General features: G+C 37.6%; 1 protein-coding gene across 4 annotated transcripts in view; it reads left to right on the forward strand.

The window, feature by feature from the left end:
- GALK2 (galactokinase 2) overlaps window positions 1-17,329 on the forward strand; it is a 175,951-nt gene that overhangs the window by 4,033 nt on the left and 154,589 nt on the right. The window contains exons 1-2 of one of the 4 annotated variants that reach the window (XM_027840864.1): window positions 1,945-2,443; window positions 9,262-9,350. In XM_027840864.1, coding sequence (XP_027696665.1) covers window positions 2,391-2,443; window positions 9,262-9,350 — 142 coding nt within the window. In that variant the 5' untranslated portion in view covers window positions 1,945-2,390. Of the gene's footprint in view, window positions 1-1,944; window positions 2,444-3,999; window positions 4,098-8,352; window positions 8,375-9,261; window positions 9,351-17,329 lie in introns of those variants that run through there. The other 3 variants (XM_027840866.1, XM_027840865.1, XM_027840867.1) reach the window with 3 other exon arrangements.

Below are 17,329 nucleotides of genomic sequence, written 5' to 3' on the forward strand. Positions count from 1 at the left end.
ATTAATATTTTGTTTTTACAATAAATGAAAATCAGCTTTCTATTCCTTCTCACTTTCCTTTCTTCACCCCTCTCACCAAGCCAGTTAAGAAAGAAAGAGAAAACCATTATAAAAATGGAACAAATTTCAGCATTGAACACGTCCAAAAAAAATGGTGGTTTTTGTAGATAGCTAGTTCCCATACTGGACTGCAAATTCCTTGAGGGAGGTATTACATATAAAATGAGGTCTCTGAGGTCCTTTCAGCACTGTATCTATGACTCTGATCCTAAATTCAGGCCTGACCATATTGTTTCTCTGCTAAAGAAGCTTCAGAGGCTCCCTATTGCCTTTACATTAAAATGCCAACCCTTCGACACGGTATTTATCCTCCCTTCAGAGCCCAGATTCACCCTTATTTCCAAGCTGATTACACATGACTCCTCACCGACTCTGCTTGCTTGCTGTTTCCTGCACATTCTATTTTCTTCTCAGGGCCTGTGCACAGGCTGCCCTCCCCTTCTAGTCCACTAACCTGGAATGCTTTCCTTTTTCCTCCTTTCCCCACCCTTTCCTCCTTTCCATCTTTTTGGAAACCTGAGATCCTGTCAAGGCTTAGTTCAAGTTCCTTTTCCTTCAAGATGGCTTTCCTGATTGCCCCAGTTATTAGCTTTTCCCCTCCCCTATCATTATGTATTTATTTTGTATATATCCTGTATTTACTTTTATGTAAACATGTATCCACCAGTAGAATATAAACTCCTTAGGGGTAGGGACTGTGACACTTTGTTGTTTAATCTCCAATACTAAGCACAGTGGGCAGGCCCACAATTACCTCTTAATGTTTATTGACTGACTCCAAATCATTTACATAATTTCTCTTTTTTAGCGAAGGTGTTGAAGTAAGACAGGGAGGAGGGAATTTTGCAGGTAAATTGTTAAGGAGAGATGCGAAAATAGCATCCTGAATTTCGAATTTTACCCCATTCATCCCCCAACTCTGGCCTTTGAAAATTCATTAAGAGTAGTTTAAAAGGTGTGAACAGTCCTTTAACTTGCTTTCTTTCCAAGAAATAGTCTTTCCTATCTAACTACTTTTACTAAGCCTTCATAGTATCTTTATTACTTCTGACCACCACATAAATTACCTAAAAATGTAACTTTTTGGAGAAAAAAATTAACATTTTTTCTTCAAAATTGGGAAATGGGTGGGAAAGAGTTTACAAGCATGTGAGTAAATATTCTTGGTAGAATTTTTAATCATTTAACTTTTTTTTTAAAATTATGACTATCCCTTGTTAGTAATGCCTCTATTTTGGGTAAGTTTGAGAAACATAATTTTAGCAGCGTTACTGTAACTTAAAAGCAAAGTATTTGCAGTTCCCACTTGCTTCCATTCCCACACAGCAAAGATGCCATACTTTCTGAGTTTTGTGAGTCCAATTTTGTTTTACCAGTTGGCATATTTCCCCCCAAAATAGTAAGCTGGTGCATTACTCTCCTGAAATTGACTTCAGATCAGAACTATATATTCACATGGTCTTCCTCAGAAAGTATAACAGTACAGTACGAATTATAAATCTAAGCACTATCCAGATATACAAATACCCATGCAGTCCAAAGAAATGTTAGGACTTTACTGTTTACTCAATAGAGTACATCAGTTTAGAGAAAAAAAAGTTGAACTGTAGCTCGCTAAAACTGATTATGAGAACTCGGCCACTCTCAGCAAGATTTTGTATTTGGGTGTGTGCGTAGGTGGGAAATAGGAAGGTGAGAGGGACGGGACAGTGTTGTACTAAGCCCAATACCTTTTTCCTTTTGGAGAAATTTTGACTTTTTAATATTAAATTTTAATGACTTTACAACGTAACTACCACTACAGACGTCATTTCCCCCCTTAAGCTTTGAAGCAAAACTTTCTTTGCGTTCTATTGGGCCCTTCTGTTAACTGGGTGGAATGATTTATTTGCAAGTGTCCAGCTTGTGCAATACCAACCAATATTTTACTTGAATAGAAACTAATGCTGAAGGGAGAAGTGCAGATTGGAATCAGTGGGCCAGAGGTGTGTGGTTTTGTGGTTTGAAGGGGTGGTACAAGGTGATTATTGTATTCAGACTTCACCCTGTGAGTGCCTGGAGGAATTTCGTCAGCTCCACGAGTACTTTACGCGGTGACTCCCGGGAGGCAAACGTCTGCTTAGCTCTACATTGCTGCACCTGACCAGGGCGGGGGGCGGGGGCGCAGGGCTAGCTGAGGGAACACTAAGGAGGGGTCGGGGAGGAGCAGTAAGCAGCAGAACTAGCCCACTCCAAGTAGCCGGACTTCCGCGAAGTGCTGCCTATAGTGCCCGGAAGGAAGAAGCTTTTCAGCTGCTGTCAGAGGCTGAAGAGAGAAGAAAGCAGGAGCAATGGCCGCGGAAGGTCCGGGCACGCGTCTGATCCAGGTGGCAGAGCATCCCAGGTGGGAGAATGGGGATCCTGTGCATTGAGCTGCTGGCTCTCGCATTTTTAACAGTACTTGAGGTCGTGGCCCTGTCCAGTCTTTCCTTCCTTCGTGAATGCTGCATTTGCTCTCTGTCAAGACCTTGTAGAATAATTAAAGGTTTCCCCACTGTTCTGCCAGATGACAGAACAGCAGTCAACCCTCTCTCTCCTCTTTTCCTTTCACCCCAGGGAAAAAACTTGATGAGGGAGGTCGGAGCTTGTGCTCGGAAGCAGAAACACTGGTTTTCTCTGTTATTCCAACCCTCCCTTTTTCTCCTTTTGTAGGTTAACCATGAGTAGGCCCATCCTACCTGAAGTTACAACTTTTTCTGCCCTCACACTTACAGGAAGAATGCCAAAATACCCTTCCCTAAAGCCCAGTTCAGATGCCTTGTTATGAAGTGGAGTTACCCTGGGTTCTTGAAGGCCGTGGCAGCTCTACCAACCTAAAGTTATTTCCAGCAGGCCCCAAAATTGAATTCAGTGTCTGTCATCTGAGAACCAGTTTAATTTCAGAAAATTTATTTTCAGATTGTTAGTCCCGACAACTCGGAGTATATACTGGGGCCCGGAAAGGCGTTGATCTGGGTTGGTGACTGGATCATTTGAATATATGATAAAAGTATCATTTCTCTACAAATGTCCTGCTGGTGCTATTCGGAGTCTATTCTATTTTCATCAAAAAACCATTGCAGGAACTAGTAACTACAGCTCTAGTCCAAACTGGCTTCACCTGGGCAGTTTCATGATCCCAAGGGAGGACATTTAGATTAAGGAAATATTGGAGATACTACATAAAAATTGGCTGATCTGTTGCAAAGAAAGACAAGGGGTTTTGCCCTAGGGAGAGCATATAGTCTAGTTAGTTGACATTCCATCTATTCCATTAGTCAATTTTATTTCTTGGAGCCGATTTTTTAGAAAAACTATGATCACTTTATAAGCCAAGCAGTTGTTGTTCAAAGTGCTGCTATAAAGTTTGTAAATGTGAGGCATAGCCTTTCTTCCTTGTCTGACACAAGTTCGTTTCATGGTGCCTCAGTCCATCTTTCTGTGCATTTGTGAGTGAAGGAAGAGACAGTGGTAGAGGAGCTAGAATGCTGGAGTTATGCAGAAGATGGATTCTAATACTGGACCGGCATTCGCTAGCTATGTGTTCCAGGACAAACTACGTACCCTCTTTTGTCTTCATCTATAAAAAGGGAGTAACTTAAACTGATCTTGCAGAGGTATTGTGGAAAACAATAATAGTGGACGTTTTAGTAGTGCTTTAAAATTGCGAAGTGTTATATGTACATTATTTCATTTTAATTTCACAGCAACCTTGGGAAACAGGTGCAGCAGGTATTGTCCCCATTTTACAAATGAAGAATCTGAACCTCAGGTTAAATGCCTGCATTTAATGGCCAAAAAGCTAAGTATCAGAGGCAGGATTTGAACCCAGTGTTTGTTGCTTCAGTTCAAGATTCTATATAAGTCTTAAAACACTATAGAAATGTGTATAGTTTTCTAGATTTCTTCCCACTCCAGAATCCCTGCCTTGAAATTGACAAACCGTTTACTACTGCTGGAAAGCAAGAGGGAATGAATGGATCACTTTGATGTTCTTAGTTACAGTTGATGGTGCACTTGTAAGTATCTTTTACTTTTGCTAGGAAAGGAGTGAAATTTTATTTATTTCAATCTTGTAGTAGCTACTGGTCAAGGGTCTCCATTTATCTTTTTGGGAATGTCTCTTTGTTTTCTTTGACTGGCAAAAGAAAGAACCTAAGATAAAGCTGAGTCCTTGAGAAGTGCAGGACTTCTCTCACCTCTAGGGGGAAAAAAGATTATGTGGGGTGCTCAGATGGTGTCTTTGATTTTGCAAAATATAATAATTCTTGGTTTTTCAAGAACCATAGAAGTAATTTGGGAGTCTGAGATCCTTGGCTCCCTACATTGAGGGACGTTTTGGTAAAATCCACATACTCCCCAGCTGGATGTGGTGGAGAGAAACTACACTAATCACTCATATATGTGAAGGATTTTTTTTTTTATTGCTAAGGATTTCATAACATAGGCAATTCCTTCAAACAATGCAGATCGGCAACCAGAATTCTCTGGTGGCACTGCTATGTTATCAGTGGTGTCATAATGGAACTTTTTGTGGGGACCCAAGAGGATCAGTACTCATCAATCTGGGTTCTTGAGATGATAGCCATAAGGAATCAATTAAGAGTGAATCAAGGAGAAAGCAAGGTGGAGAGCATCTACAAGAGGTTCCTTGTATACATGTTTTAGGGAAGCATGAATAAGCCAAACATTCAATATATCATTGTGTGAAACAGAAAAGAAAGATGGTTGTTCATTAAACATGCAAAAATGAATAATATACTTGTTGGAGAAAAGTGTATATTCTTAGCTATAGGAGACAAATAAGGGAGTTATCCTTTGAGTATAGCTAGTTTCACTAAATCAAAGAAATCTGCTCGTAAGGGATGAGAACTTTCCCAAGCTACTGGCATCTTCCACCTTTAGCAGCTAAGTCTTTATACCAGTAAGAAGTGAAAATGAGACACTGAAGGACATTAACTGCTACATCTGGTCTTGTATTTCACTAGGGGTTATTTACAGCAAAAATGCTCATACAGAACCACATGGAGTCAGCATGACTTGGAGCAGGGCTGTTTCTATGAAGGAGAAAGTCTATATGTTATACAAACCTGTCAGGAAGTATTTCGCAAGGGATATGAAAACAAAAGAGGCTCACTGTAAACTTATTAAAGTCAGTCTGAGCTTCATCTGGGGTGGGTAATTTTATTAGTTCACTTTTCCCATGATGTTAAACTCAAATAGAATGGATTCCCAGAGCAGTGGCCAAGGAGTCAGAAGAAACAGAGTTCAAATCTGGCTTTAGATACTTACCAGCTATGTGACCCTGGGCAAGTCACTTAACCTTGATTGCCTAAAACAAAAGCCAAAAAAAAAAAAGAATGGATTCCTAGGGGCTGCAGATCATCTTTGAAATCCCCAAATTTATATTATCTATGTTGTATGTATTTTTATTTTGTTGAACATTTCCCAGTTACGTTTTAATCTGGTTTTGGCTCACACCTCTGGGTTAAGTGAATTCGAGTCCCTGAGCCAATATATTTCAGTGGTGGCACCCAAATCCAGGTCTAGCATTTTATGTATTGTGATAGGATATCATGAAATAATAAATCTTTTTAATGAAGTCTCTACCTTATACATAAGTGCCTAGTAAATGTTCTTTAAATTAAATGGAATATGATAGGCGCATTTCAGCATATGTGAAATATTTCTAAGAATTCTATGATACTTTAATTTTTTGGAGAAGAATGGATGTGATAGATGCAAATAATACACATTGCTGAAAAATGGAACAATAGTTTCTTAGCTGTTCCTCACTAAACAGATCAGCATTTTTCCAGTGACTTATATATGTATACATATATGTCACTGCATTCATACAATAGCCATTTATTATTTTGTAGCTAGGTGGCAAAGTGGTTAGAACTCCGAGCTGATGGCTGGAAGTCCTGAGTTCAAATAGCCTCAGACACTTGCTAGCTATATGACCCTAGGCAGGTCACTTAACCCTGTTTGCCTCAGTTTCTCATCAATCAAATAAGGATAATAATAATACCTACCCCAAAGTTGTTGTGAGAATCAAATGAGATAATAATTAAAAGTGCTTAGCACAGTGCTTGGCACATAGCTCTATATAAATTTTAGCTTTATTGTATTATAATAATTGTTATTGTTGTTTATTTTTAGGCATTGTGCTTAGTGCTGGAGAAACAAAGAGAAAATTAAATCCAGCAATTTTTAATCAAATGAGTTAACATATGTAAAGTGCTTTGTAAACCTTAAAGTGTTATGTAAATGTTAACTATTATTATTATTTTTTAATGTTCCTCTAAATAGTGTATCTCACTTTAGCAGGGCACATCAAGAATTGGAAAACACATTAGCTTTTTAAAAGAGGGGCAAGTTGCTATATAGAGAACACAAATATACATAAAAATATCACTCTGCTTATGGAATGAGAACAAAATTTATAAACTGAAAAAGCACTTAATAAAATGCAGGGACATAAAATTTTATTTCCTTTGATATAACCTTCTCCAGGGTCCTGGAAGTAATAATTTTTTCAAACAAAGCTTCCTAGTAGTCCCATGAGATGTTAGGATCTGCCAGCCTGATTTTTGGAAGAGAAAATTGAAGTAGAGATTAGATATCTTGTCTTTGGTCACATCTGCCATAAAAAATCTTATCTCCTAATCTCAGTGCTGGGGCCCTTATCTCATAGAACAGCAAGATGCATCTAGGGCTGCCTTTCCCTTAGGCCCAAAGATGAAATCCATGCTCGTTCAAAGGTAGTTATACCCACAAATTTGTTTCCTTAAACTCAGTCTCTAGCACTGCTGTCAAACAGATCTTAAGTCAAAAGAGCATTCAGAGCCTCACAGTCAGCAGTTTGTTTCAAAGAGTTATACTGGCAGATTCCTCCATGAACAGTGGGACCTTTGTGGAAACTCTTTTCATGCTGAAAGTGCATTGAGGTCATTAGACTGCTTTTTGGCACTTTGGATGGCAGCGTATTTTAAAGGCTAGTTTGTTTCCAGTGACCAGTACAGAGTGTAGCTACTTTCCAAATTATAAGCGTGAAATATTGTGCATTATTGGAGAGTTATAGCTGCAGAAACATACTGAATAAATAGAATGCAACAATAGAGAAGAAAAATGAAGTTGAATCCTAGAATAATATTGTTGGGTCTTTAGAGTTCATTTTGGCTAACCCTTACTTGGAGCAGTAATTCTCTCCAATCAATAAATGATCATCTAGCTTCCCCTGGAAGACTGATTGTTTGATAGGTGGAACTTTCTACTTCCCAAGGTTAGTCATTCCATTTGTGTTCAGGAAGTTCTTTCTTCTAGGGAGACAGATTTCAGGAAAATATAACTTTCAACCTATTGGTTCAAGTTCTGGTCTTGAAGGTTAAAAAGGATTAGATTTATTCTCGCTTCTACATGATAGTCCTTCAAATGCTTGAAGATAATTATCAGTTCCCTTCACTCTCAAAGAAGTCTTCTCTAGACAAAACATCCCCAAGTCCTGCTGAATTGTGGAGCACCTTGAATACCACACAAATGAGTGTGAACTTTAATTGATAGATAATGGGGAACCAGTGAATATTTTTGAGTAAAAGCATGATGTAACCACATTTATGCATAAGGAAGTTTAGTCTGTTAGAGATTTGGAGGATGGGTTGGAAGTTGGCGAGAGACTATTATAATATTTCAGGCTGAGAGCCTTTATAAGGGGTGCTGAAAGGAATGAAAAGGAGATAGTGGAGATGAGATATTATGGAAATAGAATGTATACAACTTGGCGCCTAATTGAATATAACATTATAGATTTAGAACTTGAAGCGACCTTTTAAATTCCTTATCTAGTATGCAACTCCTTCATTATACTGATGAGGTAACTGAGATCCAGAGAGGCTGAATAAGTGGTCCGAGGTCACACAAGTTTTTGTAACTTGCAAAGCCAGAATTCAAACACTGGTCTACTGATTCCAAAGTCAGCCCTTTCCTCTGTACCACTCTCATATGAGATGAGTGAGAAGGAAGAGTCTTGAACATGAAGGTTTTGAACGTGGAAGATTGGATGAATGGTAGTGCCACTAACAAAAAAGATGAAGTCAGAAGTACGAGTATGTTTTTGGGGAAAGACATAAGTATAATTTTGAGTCAGGAAGTGGGATGGTTACAAACTAAGAATGGAAGATGAGATGTTTAGTACATTGATAATTCCCAAGGTATTGAAAGAATAAACAAAGAGCTTCCTGCGTGTGTGAGATCTTCAGAGGATTTATGGAAAGATGAGCAAGAATCATCCCAGGTAAAAAGATATAGCAGGATGCCTTCTGCATTGAGAGAAGTACAGATATCAGTGAAATCATAGTATCAAAGTATCATGAAAGTATCAGGATATCAAGAAAATGAACAGATGTTTATATTTTTCTGCTATTTAAAAAAGATAAGTATTACATGGAAAGCTACAGTTGTCTTTCTCTTTGCTTTGTTTCTTCTCTCCAGTCCATGTTAAATATGCCTTCCTATATCAGATTTAGACAGATCTTTTACAACACTTAAGAGCAAAGCATCAATGATAACATGTTGCTGCCCAAAAGGTATCATACTCTTTAAATTATTTGTAACTTTGATTCTTTTGAGATTGTGATATTCCTTGATTTGCAGACATGATTTGGCAACAAAAAGTAGTTTGAGGTTATCCATTCCATTTCCTATTTGGAGGAAATGACTGGCAAGTATCTACTGAAGTTATTTGTTTTAAAAATAGTTCATAATTGCTTTCTTGTGACTTTGGGAAATAAAGCTCTGAGGGAGGAAAATTCCAAGTAAATTTTGGTTGATTTATAACAGGAGGATATTGCTTTTCTTTTTCAAAAGAAGAATCACTAATAACATTTTTTGAGTGCTTTAAGGTTAATAAAACATTCCCCCCACCCCCCCCAAAAACCTCTGAGGTAGGTAATTCACGTATCATTATCCCTCATTACAAACATGGAAACTGAGGTCCACAGAGGTCAAAGTGATATTTCCTGTAATCACACAACAAATAAGTGTCAGAGGCTAGGTTTGAATTTTGGTTTCCTGGTTCCAAGAACAGTGTTATTTCCACTGTACCACAGTGCTGGTTGAAATATGCATATGTTTTTATTCTTAGTTCAAAAATATTCTGAGATATTTCACTTTGCCTTTCAGACTGCTAAAGCTGAAGGAGATGTTCATTTCCAAGTTTGGATCCATACCTGAGTTTTATGTTCGGGCACCAGGACGAGTCAATTTAATAGGTACTTAGAAATTCATTCTCTTAATTTTTTTGTTCTAAAATACAAAACTGGCAAATTCTAAATTTGTTGATATTTTGGTCTTTATTTTTTCTTGGGGGGAGGGGAGTTAAGGAAACAGATTATATGAAATATGTGGTTGTGGGAGTGCTTAAGCCTCCCTCAGGGGCTCACTTTTTAAACCCACGTTTGAAGTTCAGTTTGTCTTTCATTACTTCTTTTGTGTATTTGTTTATACAGAATAACCTGACATAAAAAATTTTATGAGGTTGATGTGATTTAGAAATTTCCCTTATGTTGCACTCTAAATCTATAGTCCTTATTACATAATTTAGATAGAATTATAGTCTTTGCCAAGAAAACCACATACAGGGTCACAAACAATTGGATATGATGACACATTTAAATTTAATCTGCCTTATTAACATTTTCTCTATCACTTAAGTCTAGACAACCAACAACAAAAAATAAATCAAGGCTTAATTTGTAGCATCTGTTGATTTTTGAAGTATAAAATGCTCAAAATGAAAATTTAACAACTAGATCTTTTGAGTCAGTCTGAGCTGGCTCCAGTATACCCTTAACTAGGAGGATACTTGAGAAGTTATCTGAATCAGTGATTTTATTTTATTTATTTTTTTACATGTGGTATGATCTAGGTTCTGGAGGTCTTTGACCATCTTCCTCCTGGCAGTCTACAGGCTGGTCTTTTGTAACATTAATGTTTATTGTATGACATTTCCTGCTCTGTTGAGATCACATGGCTGAGTACCTATTACCCATGGATCTGTATCAGGGTGATCTTTCACAAGGAAAAGTAGGTAGCTCATAGATATAAAGTTGGAGAAGCTTTCAGTGGCTGTCTCAGCCCAATCTCTCAGGTTTTTATAGCTCATATGGATTTAATTACAATCTCTTTGCTGTTAATTTTAAAATCTAGCTTTCCTGTCCCATTGTCTCTGCTGATTTCTAATCTTTTACCTCCAACTGCCTTTCAGACATCTCAAATTGGATGTCCAGTAGATATCTTAAACAACATGTCTGAAACAGAACTCATCTTTCCTCCTACTTCCTTCTTCTCCCCCCTCCTACTTTTCTTGTTACTGTAGAGGAGAACACTCTTCTCTCAGTCCCTCAGGCTTGCAACCTAGATTCTCACCCAGTCATCTTGGACTCCTCATTATCTCTTACACCTCTCTTCCCCTTCCCATAGCCAAGCTGTTGCTAAGGTTTGTTGATTTCACTTTTGCACCATCTTCAAATATGCCCCCTTCTGTCCTCTGACATTGCCACCACTGTGGTACAGGCCCTCATCACCTCATGCCTGGATTATTGCAGTAGTCAGTATTATTATTATTATTATTATTGTTTTTTCAGTAGGTGGGTCTGCTTGTCTCAAACCTCTCCTTCTCTAATCCATTCTCTATTCAGCCACTAAGGTGATTTTCCTAAAATGCAGGTTTTTTCATGTCATTCCCTGCTTGGTAAACTCCAGTGGACTTTATTGCTTATAGGATCAAATACAAAATGTTCTATTTGGCTTTTCAAAGCCTTCATAACCTAGCTCCCTCATACCTTTCATGTTTTTTATGCTTTACTTCCCAACATGTGCTCTGATACAGTGAACCTTCCTGGCTGTTATTTGAACAAGGTGCTCCATATCTTGGGTCTGGCCATTTTTCCAAGCTGTCCCCCATACCCTCTTCTACTTTACTACTGACCTCCCTGGCTTTCTTTAAGTCCCAGCTAAAATTCTACCTTCTACTGGAAAGCTTTTCCCAGCCCTTCTTAATTATAATGCTTTCCCTCTGTTAATTATTTCCTATTTATATAGCTTGCTTTGTATATGTATATATTTTGCGTGTTGTCTGCCTTGTTAGATTGTAAGTTCCCTGAGATCAGGGACTATCTTTTGTCTCTTTTTATATCCTCAGCACTTAGCACTGTGTCTCCTATGAAGTAGATGCTTAATAATTGTTTATCAATTGATAGCAGAAGGTTTTCATAGTTTAGTGAAATTTCTTGACTGTAGTAAGAAATATTTATTGGATGAATTATCATAGACCTAATCCATTTATCTAATTACTCTGTAATTTTGGGAACTCTTGAAAAGAAATCTGTAACTGGTTTGGTCAGTGTTTCTCCTGTTTTAACCCCACCATGTTAACTTTCCCATTTGTTTTTTAAAAAAATTTTTTATTTATTAAGTATTTCCCAATTACATGTAAATTTTTTAAATAATCATTTTTTAAAATTTTGAGTTCCAAATTCTTTCTCTCCTTCCCCTTCCTTCTCTTTGAGAAAGCAGGCAATTTGATATTGATTATACATATGAAGTCATTCAAAACATATTTCCATATTATCCATGTTTCAGAAGAAAACACACAAAAAATAAAACAATAAAAATAAAGAGAGGTTAAAAAAATTATGCTTCAATATGCATTTAGAGTCCATTAGTTTTCTCTGTGAAGGTGGATAACATTTTTCATCATGGGTCCTTTGGAATTGTCCTGAGTCATTGTCTTGATCAGAGTAGCTAAGTGTTTCACAGTTGATCATACTGTATTGCTGTTACTGTGTTCAAAATTCTGGTTTTACTCACTTTACTTTGCATGTCTTCCTGAGTTTTTCTGAAACCATCTTGCTCATTTCTTATAGAACAATAGTATTCCAACACAATCACATACCACAGCTTGTTCAGCCATTTTCCAGTTGATGGTTCAATTTCCAATTCTTTGCCATCACAAAAAGAGCTGATATAAATATTTTTGTACATAAAGGTCCTTTTCCTTTTTTAAAAAATCTCTTTGATATATAGACACAGTAGTGGTATTGCAGGGTTGAAGGATTTGCACAGTTTGATAGCCTTTTGGACATAGTTCCAAATTGTTTTCCAAAATGATTAGATCAGTTTACAACTCCACCGGTAATGCATTAGTGTCTCAATTTTTCCACATCCCCACCAATATTTGTTACTTATTTTTTTTATCTTATTAGACAATTGATAAGTATGAAGTGGTACCTCAGAGTTGTTTTAATGTGCATTTCTCTAATCAATAGTGATTTAGAGCATTTTTACATATGACCATAGGTAGCTTTGATTTTTTTTTTTTATCTGAAACTTGCCTGTTCATATCCTTTGACCATTTTATCAATAGGGGAATGGTATCTGTTCCTATAAATTTGGCTCAGTTCTCTATTGAGAAATAAGGCCTTTATTGGAGAAATTTCTCTATTGAGAAATAAGGCCTTTATCAGAGAAATTTGCTATAAAAATTTTCCCCCAGTTTTGTTTTCCTTATAATATTGGCTAAATTGATTTTGTTTCTGCAACCCTTTTTTAAGTTAATATAATCAAATTCATCCATTTTATATCCTACGATGCCCTCTGTCTCTTGTTTAGTCATAAATTCTTCCCTTATCCATAGATCCGACAGGCAAACGATTTCACGCTCTCCTGATTTGCTTATGGTATCACCCTTTCTGTCTAATCATGTATGTACCCATTTTGACCTTAACTTGATGTATGGTATGAAATGTTGGCCTATACCTAGACTCTGCCAAACTGCTTTCCAGTTTTCTCAGCAATTTTTTTTCTTCCAAATAGTGAGTTATTGTCCCAAAAGCTTGGATCTTTGGGTTTATCAAAGACTAGATTATTATGTTAATTTAATACTCTGTATTGTATACCTAATCTTTTCCACTGATCTACCACTCCACTATTTCTTAGCCAGTACCAAATTGTTTTGATGATTACTGCTTCATAATACAATTTGAGATCTGGTATTGGTAAGCCACCTTCCTTCACATTTTTAAAAAATTGATTTTCTTAATATTCTTGACATTTTATTTTAGATGAATTTTGATATTTTTCTAGCTCTATAAGATAGTTTTCTTTTTTTTTGTAGTTTGGTATGACACTGAATAAATAAATTTAGGTAGGATTGTCATTTTTATTATACTGGCTCTGCCTACTTATAAGCAATTAATATTTCTCTAATTGTGTAGATAGACTTTATTTCTGTGAAAAGTGTTTTGTAATTGTGTTCATATAGTTTCTGGGTTTGTCTTGGTGGGTAAACTCCAGTGTTTTGTATTGCCTGCAGTTATTTTAAATGGAATTTCTCTTTCTGTCTCTTGCTTCTGGGTTGCTAGAAATGCTGATGATTTATGTGGGTTTGTTTTATATCCAGAAATTTTGCTGAAGTTAATTATTTCAGCTAGTTTTTTAGTTGATTCTCAAGGTTTCTCTAACTATACCATCATATCATCTATCTCCAAAAAGTAATAATTTATTATCTATTATCTATTCTAATTCCTTCAATTTTTTTCTTCTTTTATTGCTATAGCCAGCATTTCTAGTATAGTATTGAATAATAATAGTGGTGATCATGGGCATTTTTGCTTTACCTCGATCTTATTGGGAAGGCTTCCAGCTTATCCCCGTTACAGATAATGCTTGCTGTTGGTTTTAGATAGATATTACTTCTCATTTCAAGGAAAGCTCCATGTATTCCAGTGCTTTCTAGTGTTTTTAATAGGAATGAATGTTATGTTTTGTCAGTAGCTTTTTCTGCATCTATTAAGGTAATCATATGATTTCTGTTGGATTTGTTATTGATTTGGTCCATTATACTGAAAGTTTTCCTAATTTTGAACCAGACCTGAATTCCTGGTATAGATCCCACCTGCTCATATCTTTGTGATATATTGCTGTAATCTCCTTCCATATTCATTAAGGAAATTGTTGCATAGTTTTCTTTCTCTGCTTTTGCTCTCTCTGGTTTAGGTATCAAAACTATATTTGTGTCATGAAAGGAATTTGGTATGACTCCTTTGCTTCCTAGGTGGTGTCATCTGTGAAGAGGTGTGGTCCCTTGCTATCTGGTCTGTGCTCTGCTCCTTACTCTGGAAGGGCCCTTTATCCTCTTGGAATTGGAAACAATTTTATTCCTCAGGGCCCCTGATCCCTTGAAATCCCTTGGAAGGAATACTGTCCCTCAGGGCTTCCACTCCCTCTTGAAAGAAAGTGCTCCTCCCTGCCCTTGAGCTATGACTCTGAAGTGGGTATAGGCTGTATGGAATTGCTAAAGAACTTCTTGTGCTGTGTTGAGTGCTTGCTTGGGGTCCACTGTAATCTCTTTTGGCAGTTGCTAAATTCTTTCGTGGTCTCTAGTTTTAGAACTCTGAAAGCTACTCCTACTTCTGTCATTACCACCTAGTTCCAGTGTTTCATCCATATGGACTCTGGGTTGGCCTCCTCCCTTGTGTCACAAATCTCTCTTTCTGACCTTCCGTGTCGTCTTGGCTGGAAGAACATCTCACTCTAACCTTTTGTTGTCTCTGCCACTCCAGAATTCAATTTGAGGTGTTGTTTTAAAGTTATTTGAGTGGAATGGTGGGAGAGTTCAGCTGAATGCTTTCTCTACTTCTTATTCTTGGCTCCACCCCCTATTTGGTTTTAATGTGATTAGATTGACTGACAGACACCTTCCTGTCTGTAACGGTACTTCTTTGTGTATGTAGATTGACCATTTTTGTCAAACTGGGTTTAGAGATCTTGCAGTCCAAATATCTTATCTTCTCCGTTAGCTGGGCGAGCAAGTGTCTTGTTCAAAGTTCCACAGGTAGTAAGTCTAACAGAGCTTATCTTGAACTCAGGGTCCTGACTCAGAAGCTGGTGTTCTTTTTATAGTACAATGCTACCTGTGAGAATTACACAGCTGATCATCTGTCCTAAGCAAACTGCCTATTTCTGACATCAAAATCCTCGTTCTGCCAATTTCTAAAACCCTTTTTATTAGCTTTAAAAAAAAATGATCAATAGCTTTTGTATCATTTAAATAATTTCACTCCTGAAAGCTCACATTTATATAATGCTTTACGGTTTTTGTTTTTGTTTTTGTTTTTTGGTGAGGCAATCGGGGTTAAGTGACTTGCCCAGGGTTACACAGCTAGTAAGTATCAAGTGTCTGAGGTTGGATTTGAACTTAAGTCCTCCTGACTCCAAGCCTGAGCTCTGTCCACTGCACCACCTAGCTGCCCCTAATGCTTTATTCTTTTAAGACAAGCTTGTGAGGTAAGTAGTAGAATTATTATCTTTTTATTATATGTAAACAGTGATATCTGCTGTTTGAGGTTAGGGTGGTCATCTTCTCCTCCACTAATGGGATTTTCTTAAGACTTACCAGAGGACCCAACTAGATATGTGGATTAGTTAGGTTCAGTTCTGAAATAGACCTACTTCTAAAGGGACAGAAGTGAAGTTTTTTCCCAAAGTCACTGACTTTTTAAGCCTTCATCCTAAAGACCTGGGGGAAATTACCTAAGGGTTAGGTAATTTGATTCATTTAGAGTCTTCCCAAAAAGGGATCTAGAGAGGTACTTAAGTACAATATAGATCGGGTAGAGGACAGCTGCTTATTTTCTCCACACAAAAGAAATGCTACACGTAAAATTTTCAAAAGCACACAGTGGTAAGACTTAAGTAAATGATGCAGTTTAGGGTTTCAGGGGTGCTTGGAACCCCAAGATCACGACACGTGTGTCCTGCCCGACAGAATTCGACCCAAGCCTTCTTTCAGCCAAAGACAAGGTTTATTAGAACATCCGTCATATTGGGCAGACTCTTAAGGAGTCTGAACATGAGTAAGCAGTGGCTAGATTATAAGAATCTGAGCATCTTAATGGAGACAAGATGGACCTTATACACAGAAAGACTATGGGAGGGATCTAGGAGTGGCCAAGTAGTCTATGAGGTAATAGAATTCCAGGGAACTGGACCACATGGCCAAGGGAGAATGGAGAAACGGCCTGGGGCACCTGGGAGGTGCACAATGAAAGGCCAGTTGATGGGATTATACCCTCAGATTTGGCCATGTGGAAAAGTCCAGGGTTTTTCCTTTCTGGGGCCCAGATCCCAACCCCATCATAAGCAGTAACTTATAGCGATGATTATACTCTTCCAAGAAATTGACATTTAAAACGGCAAAGAATGAACAATTTTACAGGACAACTAAAAAGGCATTTCTTGTTTCACCTTAGCTTGGCACCATCCAAATAAATCCTTCCAGGGCTTTGTCTTCTGGTAAGGTAGTGCCAGGTGTGGGGTTCCTCCTCCTGCTGGTAGTCATCTTCTACAAAAAGAAGGGGAATAAGTATTTTTCAAGTACCTGCTATGTTCCAGGCACTGTTCTAAGTGCTTTTACAAATATTATGTCTCAACAACCTTGTTGTGAAGTACATACTATTATTATCCCCATTTTACAGACGAGGAAACTGAGGCAGACAGAGGTTAAATGGCATGTTCTGAGTCATACAGCTAGTGTCTGAGGCTGCATTTGAACTTGAGTCTTCCTGACTGCAGGCCCAGCTGCCTCTGGATTAGTTCTCTGGGCTCCTCTGAAAGCACTGCCCAAATTTACCCAAGACCTGGAAGCACCCAACCTCTTAAGCTCACAACTTCTTCTTAAGCACAGCAAGTTTCTGTGGGAGCATATTAAAAACATTCTTTTTAGTTTCTCTAGCAATATTAAGAAATAATATTTCTCCAGGCTATAACCCTTTCTTAACTTTCACCTTTAGGAAAATAGATAAAACAGAAACTAAAGCACTTCTTAGGGGAGTAGATTAAGGGTGATAACCAGTGTGTTTGCCAACCATCATTTATTAAGTGCTTACTAAATGACTGGCACTTTGTTAAGCACTGGGAATATAAACTAGCGGAAAGAAAGTTCTTGCCCTCAAGGAGCTTACAATCTATTGAGGGAAGACAGCACTTGAAAGGGAACTGAAAAGTGCAGAGGGTGTAGGGGAGAATAAGTTACCTGGAGGAAAGAATGGTATATCCTCTAGTTATGAGTCAGCACAGCATGGAAAAGGATGAAGACATCTTTGACCTGGGCCTCCTACTTGAATTGTAGGTTCTCTCCTCTCTCCATCCCCCCACTTAATGGTATTTTATTACATGTAATGATAGTTTT

The sequence above is a fragment of the Vombatus ursinus genome, unplaced genomic scaffold (assembly GCF_900497805.2).
Source record: "Vombatus ursinus unplaced genomic scaffold, bare-nosed wombat genome assembly UNPS02014848.1, whole genome shotgun sequence".
In the NCBI taxonomy this organism is placed as follows: Eukaryota; Metazoa; Chordata; class Mammalia; order Diprotodontia; family Vombatidae; genus Vombatus; species Vombatus ursinus.